Below are 8,938 nucleotides of genomic sequence, written 5' to 3'. Positions count from 1 at the left end.
ATGCCCAGCCCATGCCAGGGACAGGCCTGTGGGCACGGGAAGTGTGAGGACTTGCCTCTGCTCCCCGGATAAGGCCAGCCTCCCAGGTCCAGGCCTCCCAGGTCCCGTCCCCCAGGTCCCGGCAGCCTCCGGGCCAGGCTGGCCTCCTAGGCGGTTGGGAGGGTCCAGAGCAGGGCACCTGGCTGAACAGCAGCTCCTCCAGGGAAGCTTACAAAAGGAAACCCGCCCAGGCCCTCCATGGAGTAACTGGGCCCAGCTCCGGGCTGGGTGAGGAACCCAGTGCAGGAAACCCGTCTGTGGGGCCAGGAGGGAGGCGCAAGTGTCCTGGCTTAGGGCCAGCCTCTGACTCCTGCACAAAGGAGCGGGCAGGGCGTGGGGAGCCAGCCAGCTCCTGGAAGGCTTGTAATGGGGGCAGGCCTCCCTCATTCCTCACGCTCCTGGAGGGTAGGGTACCTGGTACCAGTCTTCCTTCCCATCCCCTCCCTCCTTCCCTTCCCCAGCCTCGAGCTCAGCGCTGGGAGAACGGGTGGGACCACAGGGTGGGTTCAGCTGTGGCGGGAAATCAAAGCCGTCCAGACTCTGCAAGTGCATGTAGGCGGCACCAGGCAATGACACTGCGTGCACTTTATTTAAAACCACCAAGTGCTGATAAAAATACGTATCACTCCAGCCATGATTCCTCCTCAAACCTTGACAGTAAGAGCTGGCACGTGGTCACTCCACGTCACGTGTGTCACATGCCCCGGCCGGCAGAGGAGGGTGCCCACCCACTGGAGACTCAGGGAAGAAGCGCCCGGTGGAGAGGGGTCTGCAGACTCCCCTGCTCCCCACAGAGCATGTGAAGGGAAGGGGGGGCCATCTCGGTGTGTTTGCTCCGTGACCCTCCCAGGCCCTGGGAGTGGCCTGATCAGCAGCCCCTCGGGGCGGTAGCAGGAGTGGAGAGAGATGGAGGCCGCCTGAGCTCCGCAGACAAGTCCTTTTGTCCTCAGGTCCTTGAAACCCCCACTGGGCCTGCTTGCAAGCACCCAACAGGGCAGCCAGCCTCTGCTTCGGCTGGAGGGGAATCGGGCTCCTGAGGAGCCACTCTCTACTGGACACAAAGCAAGCACAGCACACTCTCCTACACACAGTAGGGCAGCGGGCAAGCATGGGGCCCACAGCACACACGGGGCCCACGGCACGCATAGGGCAGCAGGCAAGCGCAGGGCCCGCTGGCTCGGACTAAGGCACTTGTAACAGACTCAAGGTCCATCTCACCCCCAGCCCCACGGGGCAAGGTCCCCACCTCCCTTCCCCTCAGCGTCCATCGGCCCTGCCTCTTTCCCGCCCTGGGCAGGAAGGGGAAGGAGCCGGCCTTGAAGGACAGTGGTGGGCTGGGGCGCAGGGCGGGGAGGAGACGAACAGGGAGGGAGCTGGAACTCGGCAAAGGAGAAGAGGACGGAGAGCAAGAGCAGCAGCAGGAAGGCGAGGGGGCCGCAGTCGCAGGAGGCCGACGGCAGTGATGCTCGGAGAGCAGAAGCACGAGCTGGGGGGTAAGGGGGGCTTCCAAGCCGCCCTGCGGAGACGGCTGGGGGCAGAGAAGGGGTCAGAGGACCAGCAGGGGACGGGTCTCCCTCCCGCTCAGCTGGGGGCTGGGGCAGAGGTAAGAGTCCGGAGGGTCCAGAGACAGGGCCAGCGGGGGGCAGGGGCTGGAAGGAGGGCCAGCAGCCCAGAAGCAGCTCAGCTCTTTGGTACGAAGACGACGAAGGTGCCGGGCGTCCTTCTCACTCCTCCTCCAGGCCCCGGGTGCCCTTGACCGCTCGCCTCTGCCGCCAGCGCATCTCCTCCACCTGGCGCTCCAGCGCTCGGACCTTGGCCTCCAACTGGACCCCCGAGGCCCGGCTGCCCGTGAGCCGGCTCAGCAGAGCGTAGAGGGTCAGCAAGCCCAGGAGGAGCAGGGCCCGGGTGGACGGGTCGGGCACCGACCGCACCAGGGCCACAAAGCCGACCAGGAAGACGACCAGCTTCAGGCCCCACAGGATCCGCCCCAGCAAGGCCAAGAGCAGGCCGAGGAGCAGGGACAGCAGCCAGTAGGCCACCAGGGCCCCCGCGCCCCACAGCAGGAAGGTCTGCACCTGGCTGGGGCTGAGCTGCAGGACCTGGGTGAGGTGTTCTCCTGCGGGGAAGAGTCACAGGGTCAGCCAGCCCGCACTGCTGATGGGCCGGTGGGGGGCGGGGGGGGGGGAGGGACAAGGGGGGGTGTTGAAACCCAAAGAGAGGGTGAACTTAAACCCCCCTGCAAAGTGAAAAACATCCCCTCCCACAGGGTCACAGAGATGCAGGGACGGGAGCCTGAACCTCGCTCCGCTTCCTGCCGCGCTGGGCAGGCCACTTGCCTTGGCTGAGCCAGTTTCATCTACAAAATGGGAGTAATTCCTGGGCTGTTAAATGAGATGCTATGGCTGAGCAGGACGCTGCTCCGACAGGAGGCTGACCGGCAGGTGGCGGCAGTCTCTGGCCTGCTAGTAAGCTGGCCTCTGGGGAACCCTGGGAGGGGGCAGGAGGCTGGGGGAGAGTTTAGACCCTGAAAAGATAAGCTCCCACCAACAGGAAGTGATGGGCTAGGCTCCAGCTGACCCACCAGTCCCTGCCACTCACCATCCAGCCCCAAGGCGTTCAGCAGCTGGGCGGCGATGCCCGACAGAGCGAAGAAGCCCACGGAGAGGCAGGAGGAGATGGTCCCCAGCACCTGAGCCGTGGTCTGTGGAGAGATGCGTCCCTAAGGAGTGAGGCTCCTCTCCAAGCCTCGCTGCCAGTCCAGGCCGGGCCCGCGGGACCGGCTCCACCCGCTTCTCAGCCAGTGTTTGCCACCCGGCCTCGGGGGTCCCTCCCAGTGCACGGGCCGGGCCAGCAGGCCGCTCCTCCTTCCTGGGCCCCGACTCCGCGGACCTGCTGGGACACTGCTGTGGTAGCGGGTGTATGGGGGGAAGCATCAGATCCCATTAGGTGGGGAGAGAGCTCGGCCTGAAGCCCCTGGGCCAGCCCGCCCCCACCTCTACGGTGAAGAAATGATACAGGTCTTGATGTGCCAACTCACGACACTAGGTCACATGTAGACTCTACAGTGACTCTATCATGACCTGCTGACATGGGTTTGTAAAGATGGCTCCTTCCCCCGCCTTTCTGGCCAGAGAGGCAGGAACAAGGGAAAGACGGGGGTGGAACTACGGGCCTTCGGGTGGAATTCAACCAATGGGAGCGCGAGAGGCAGGTATGTCTGCTTCATCGTGTGGGCTCTGGGGCCACCAGGGGTGATGACACGCAGGACGCAGAGCGAGAGAGACGGAGTGGCCGCCAACGCCTCCTCCTGTATCTTCCTCGGCGTGTGCGGTCCCAGCAGGGACCACCTCGCTCACCTCAGAGACCAGGTGCATGGTCTCCGGCCCGATCCAGGCATCCAGCGTCCCCCGCACGGCCCGGCCCATCTGGCTCAGGAGGTCAGCGGGGACCTCCCTCTTCTGCCTGCCGGGCGGCACGAAGTCCTGGGAGGGCTCGGACGATGCTGAGTGGAGGAGGACCAGGGCCACGAGGACCAGCAGGAGGGCCTTGAACAGCTGCTTGCGCGAGGGCCACGTGCTGCCTGAACCTGCCATGACGGGTCTGCGGGGGAGAAGCACAGGGTGAGCAGGGAGCCGAGGCAGGGAAACCCGCTGTCGCCACCACGGCACCCCTCCCCCTCCCGTCAGTGGAGAAAGGCGGACTGGCAGCTTAGGCTGGTTCCGGGATTCCTCCCTCTCACCCTCTCACACCCCTTACCCCGCATATTCACGAACCGTGAGCATTGCTCAATGCCCTAGGGGGATGAGCGGGCTCTCTAGCCCTCACTCCAGCTCTAAACATCCGAAAGCTGCTTCGGGCATAAAAAATAATAAGTCTATAAGGCTTTGTTCCCATGGAGATTATAATCGACTTAAGACAAAGCTAATATAAAAACAACTTAAAAACAGTGCACACACAGGATGACCCCGTATAACATCGTCAAGAAAGCGCGCGGTTCCTGCTCACGCAGGAAGAGAACGCAGGGGCTCTGCAGGCCATCAGGGGAGGGCGCTGGCCTCCTCGCCCTGTGGGTGTAGAGGAGGAGACAGGAGGGAAGTGTGAGCCCAGGGTCCCTGCCAAGTGGAAAGGCCGGGGTTTGAACCTAAGCTTCCGCTCTCGAATCACAGACTCGCTGGGGTGCAGGCAACACAGCGGATTACATGCCAATGCGGCTGCTCCCTGGGGTCCCCGGGAGCTTCGCCAGGGCTGGTGCTGCGTCCCACGCCCAGAGGCGCTGGCGCTGCCTGGAGGTGCCAAGGCGTAGCCCACAAGCTCCTGGGGACTTCACTTCACCGTGCAAAGGCGAGACCCCGACTCAGAAGGCCCTCTGCTCCCCAGCCGCCATGGAGGCAAAGGGTGAGACCACCACCTTGAAGGAAAGATACTATTCCTAATAGAAAACTGCCCTGGCTGGTGTTGCTCAGTGGATAGAGTGTCGGCTGGCGGACTGAAGGGTCCCGGGTTCGATTCTGGTCAAGGTCACATGACTGAGTTGCAGGCTCGATCCCCAGTAGGGGGCGTGCAGGAGGCAGCTGATCAATGATTCTCTCTCATCACCGATGTTTCTCTCTCCCCCTCTCTCTTCCTCTCTGAAATCAATAAAAATGTATTTTAAAAATAATTAAAACATAAAAAACTAACCATCTCATAAAATGCACCACCTATCTCATTTAATCTTTTTTGTTTTTTTGCTAATCCTCACCCGAGGATTTTCCATTGATTTTTAGGGAGAGTGGAAGAGAGAGGGACAGACAGAGAAATAGCGATGCGACAGAAACACATCGATTGGTTGCCTCCTGCACAGGCCGCAACCAGGGCCCGGGCCGGGGAGGAGCCCTGGCCAGTCCTGCTCTCAGTGGTTAGAGCATAGGCCCGGGGATTGAAGGGTCCCGGGTTCGATTCCTGATCCAGGGCACGTACCTCGGTTGCAGGCTCAATCCCTCACCGGAGTCAGGGCCAGTGCGAGAGGCAACCAATCAATGTGTCTCTCTCACATTGTTTCTCTCTCTCTGTCTCTCCCTCTCCCTTCTTTCCACGCTCTCTAAAAATCAATGGAAAAATATCCTCAGTTGAGAATAATAATAATAAAAAAAAGAAGTGGAAAAGCCCAGCCAGTGTGGCTCAGTGGTTGAGCATCAACCTATGAACCAGGAGGTCACGGTTCGATTCCCGGTCAAGGGCACATGCCCGGGTTGTGGGCTCGATCCCCAGTGTGGGGCATGCAGGAGGCAGCCGAGCAATGATTCTCTCTCATCATCGATGTTTCTCTCTCTCTCTCCCTCACCCTTCCTCCCTGAAGTAAAATTAATTAATTAATTAATTAAATAGAAAAGCCAGGGCTTGAATCCAGGTACATTTGACAGCAGACACCTCCCTGCCACATGGCCGCCAGCGTAGCTAAAAGCAAGTAGGTGCCTATCAATCATCTCCGTGACTTCGTGGGGACAAGTCACTTCACCACCTTGGGTTCTGCACTCCATGTCGTGTTCCGTGATGCTACAGGCAAGTTAGGGCCCAGCAAGCACTGACTCACTGAAGCAGGGAGGATCGGCCAAGAACCGTTTTCAGCACCAACATCTCTGGGCCGCCATGCTCCAGAGACATCAGCCCCCTTCCAGGCCCCGAGAGGAACCTGTGGCTCCGGGCATTCCCAGGACTCAGAGGCTAAGCCGGGGCGGGGACGGCCGAGGGAGGAGCAGCCAGGGGCAGGCAGAGAGCTGGCCCGAAATCAGAGCCATCAGGATGGAGGAGAGGGGACAGAGGACGTTCCCTTCCTCGCTTTGTGGGGAGGAAGAGGGTTCGAGAAAGGGTTATCTATAAAAATATCGAATTCGGGCACTTCCTGGCCCTGAAACAGCTGCTGAAGTCTCCCGAGGCCTATGGGACCAAGCAGGGCTGCGAAGCGTGCAATTCCCGAGGGACAGCCCCAGGCTGGGAAGCCTTCTACTGGTCTTGGCACAAATCAGGAAGCAGATGGCTGCTGCCTGCCGTGGTCCTAGGTGAGGAAAGCCGGCGGCTCTTGAGCTATCTGGGTCACCCGCACCCGGGACTAAAGGGCAGGCCTGCTGTCGTGGGTGGGATCCTATATCCCAGGAGCTCCACCAGCAGGAATCAGGTGTCACCTCTCCATGCTAGGAGGTCGGCCTGACGTGAGTTGCTCCTGTGGCAGCCTGCTGAGTTCTGCGCTGGCCTCCGCTAGGAAGTGGCCACCTGCCCCCGCGGAGGGGAGCTGGGGGACCCTGAAATAAACCCTCCGCAGCGAGGCCCTGGCCTGCGCTGGCCTCTGAGGGGCGCCGGGAGCCTGAGCGGGACTCTGGGCGCGTCCTGCGCAGAGAAGCGTGCAGAGGACGGGCTGCTCCGTCTCCTGTTTTCTTTAACAGGAGTCTCCTTTCCCTCCAGGTTAATCCCAGGCAGCAAGAACCTGACCCCTCCCCGTCCGCCGCCTCACCTCAGCTCGGTCACACACTTTCTCACTAAAGAAGGCCCCGGCCAAGGGCAGGAGCAGCCTCGGCTCTGAGGGGAAGTGTCCACGCGGCTTCGCCTCCCGCAGCGGCCGGCCTCGCCTAGCAGGCATCCCCGAGCACAAGCCGTGTGCGCACACGTATGCGTGGTGCGTGTCCCTTTATAAGTTACAAAGTGCTTGTGAGCCCACCACTCCATTCAACTCCTAAAACTGCCTTATAAGGCGCGGCTACTCCCCGCATTTTACGCAGAACACCATGCTTAGGGAGGTCAGCTGACTTGCTCAAGTTCACAAAGCAGAACTGGGACTTGACTCCAGATGCCCTTTTGCTCATTCCACACCCTCGCGCTGCACCCCTAAGACATGGCCCCTGCCCTCAAGGCACTGAAAGGTATCCCCAGTATCCACAGGCTCAGAGTGAGAGGGCACCCAGACTCCCAGGACAAGGCTAACCACCAGGTGACCCACCCCACCCGCTGGGCTTACAGGTCAGGGTTGGTACCAAGCAACAGGTGAGGACAGCAAAACTCTGGGACCAGACCTGCCGCTGCACTGTGGCTCGGGAGGGCCGGGAAGCCCAGCGGAGGGGGGCCGGCTCCTTCAGCCATGGCGGTGGGACGCTCCCCGTGTTTAGGTGTGGTGTGCCGACAGGCAGGGTGGCTCCTTCCTCTGGCTGGTTTTCTTTCACACTATGAATCACCACGGGGCAGGAGGGCGCTGACTGCGTGCCTCCCCGGGCCCTGACTTCCTCATCCTGGGGGGCAGCCGTGGTTCTCAGCTCGGGCCGCCCGTCAGAATGGCCGGTGGAGCCCGTCACAGCCAGGGGGGGTCTGTGCCATCGGGGCCAACGACCCCCGACTCCCCGTGAGGGATCAAACTTATGTTTCCAGAGCTCCTGGGGAACTTCTGATGCGGAACCAGTGTCGGCAGTTCAGGGAAAAGTATACTCCAGGCAAAGCCCTGCCAAGTGTACCTCCATTTTGGCCCCAGGCTCAATTCTGCCACAAACTAGAAGCCACTGTCTCCTGCCTGTGACTTTATCTGAGGTCCAGTCTCCTCCAGTGTTCACCGGGGTTAAGCAGGGCCACGAGCTACTGCAGGCAGCCAAGCTGGCTCCGCAGGAACTCGTACACCGCGCACACCTAGGGGCGTGGCGGGGACAGCAAAAAGAGGAAAAATAACAGAAAACAGACAAAACAAAGCAAAGGAAGGTGCAGGACACAGACTCAATATACTACCCACAACACTGCAGCGGCTTTAACGGGTTAAACGCCTGCCTCCCCTTTAGGCTTTGAGCAGCTCCTGGTGCCGACCTGACAGCTAACTTTTCTCGGGCTCCCCAGCGCCTGGCACAGAACGGCTCGTCCATGCTTGCTGGTGACCAGTAGAAGCCTGGCCCGAAGCCGGGAGGGTCAGGGGAGGCAGCAACGGGGAGCCATGCAGACAGAGATGGGGGAGACTTCTTTCAAAGTTGATCCAAACACGCAGCGGCCACCCCAGGACCGCCTGTGTTGAAAGGAAGCTCAGACGGGGGCGAAGCTGCCACGGAGGGGAATGAAGTCAGCGTCCTGGCAGGTGGGGGCGGCCCCGCTCACCCCCCGACAGCTGCTTCCCAGCAACTGTTTGGGGGCAGGGCGACAGGCAAAGGGGCAGCTTCCAGCCGAACCGAGCCCTCCCCAGGGCCCAGCCTACCCAGACAGGGTGTCAGTGGCATGTGCTATTTCGAACAGCGTGTCCCCTGCCAAGCCCTTGCTGGTTGGCGTCTCTGGCGAGGGACCCGGCACGGCCCATGGGTTCGGGGTACCCCAAAGGTCTCGGAGCGGGGCCGCAGGAGGCTGGGCCGGCGGGCGGGGGTCTGGGGCGAGGCGCGAGGCGCCGGCCTCCTTGCCCAGCCTGACCCCGCCGCGCCTCGGCCGGATTTCCTAGCAGCCTCGGAACCCTTGGTTCCCAGGAAACGCGTGCCTCCCGTTGCCTGGTAACGACGCCCCCTGTTGCATAGCAACAGGGATCCGGGTCCTCAGTCGGACCCCTCCCCAGTCGTGCTCGCGAGCCTCGCGGCTCCGCCCCGGCCCCGCCTGCGTGGCTGCCGCCTCCCTGGCCCGGCCGGCCCCTGAGCCCCGGTTTCGGCTCACACTCACCGCCTCCGGCCACGGCTGCCCTTCACGTGCGACTCCGCTAAACGCGCCACCAAACCCGCGCCTCGATCCCCGGGCGTTGGTTTGTCGTCTGCGCACGCGCAGGGCGGACGCGCCCGGGACCCGCCGCTCCCTCCCGCCCCGCTCGGCGCGCTGTGCGCATGCGCCCTCCCCTCCCGACGGTGTTTTTCCCGAGCTTTCCCACCGGGAGCGCCGTGGGGTGGGCGGCTCGAGCTGGGAACGGAAGTCTGGCGGGAAAGGG

The 8,938-nt window shown here is 62.1% G+C and overlaps 1 protein-coding gene across 2 annotated transcripts; it reads right to left on the bottom strand.

The window, feature by feature from the left end:
• Positions 1–586: 586 nt before the first annotated feature.
• On the bottom strand, positions 587–8,822 carry TMEM109 (transmembrane protein 109). Of its 2 annotated transcripts, none has more exons than XM_081099716.1 (4): positions 8,680–8,822; positions 3,396–3,639; positions 2,638–2,740; positions 587–2,155 (listed from the first exon to the last, which is right to left on the bottom strand). In XM_081099716.1, exons 2-4 carry the CDS (start codon positions 3,630–3,632, stop codon positions 1,764–1,766), a joined length of 732 nt encoding a protein of 243 aa, XP_080955842.1. In that variant the 5' UTR covers positions 3,633–3,639; positions 8,680–8,822; the 3' UTR covers positions 587–1,763. The 2 variants fall into 2 exon arrangements, with proteins under 2 accessions (XP_080955842.1, XP_080955843.1); XM_081099717.1 differs by lacking the exon at positions 8,680–8,822 and adding an exon at positions 8,234–8,459.
• Between the last annotated feature and the right edge of the window lie 116 nt (positions 8,823–8,938).

Source organism: Myotis nattereri, assembly GCF_964212035.1.
Source record: "Myotis nattereri genome assembly, chromosome: 9".
NCBI classification, from domain to species: domain Eukaryota; kingdom Metazoa; phylum Chordata; class Mammalia; order Chiroptera; family Vespertilionidae; genus Myotis; species Myotis nattereri.
This window is presented reverse-complemented; position numbering and strand designations above follow the sequence as displayed.

What these genes read in the sequence shown, in the direction of transcription:
- TMEM109 (XM_081099716.1), bottom strand. Translation starts at nt 3,632, where the DNA reads ATGGCAGGTTCAGGCAGCACGTGGCCCTCGCGCAAGCAGCTGTTCAAG. An exon ending in CCATGCACCTGGTCTCTGAG is followed by an intron (nt 2,741 to 3,395) that starts GTGAGCGAGGTG and finishes ATCTCTCCACAG; the next exon opens with ACCACGGCTCAGGTGCTGGG. An exon ending in GAACGCCTTGGGGCTGGATG is followed by an intron (nt 2,156 to 2,637) that starts GTGAGTGGCAGG and finishes TCTTCCCCGCAG; the next exon opens with GAGAACACCTCACCCAGGTC.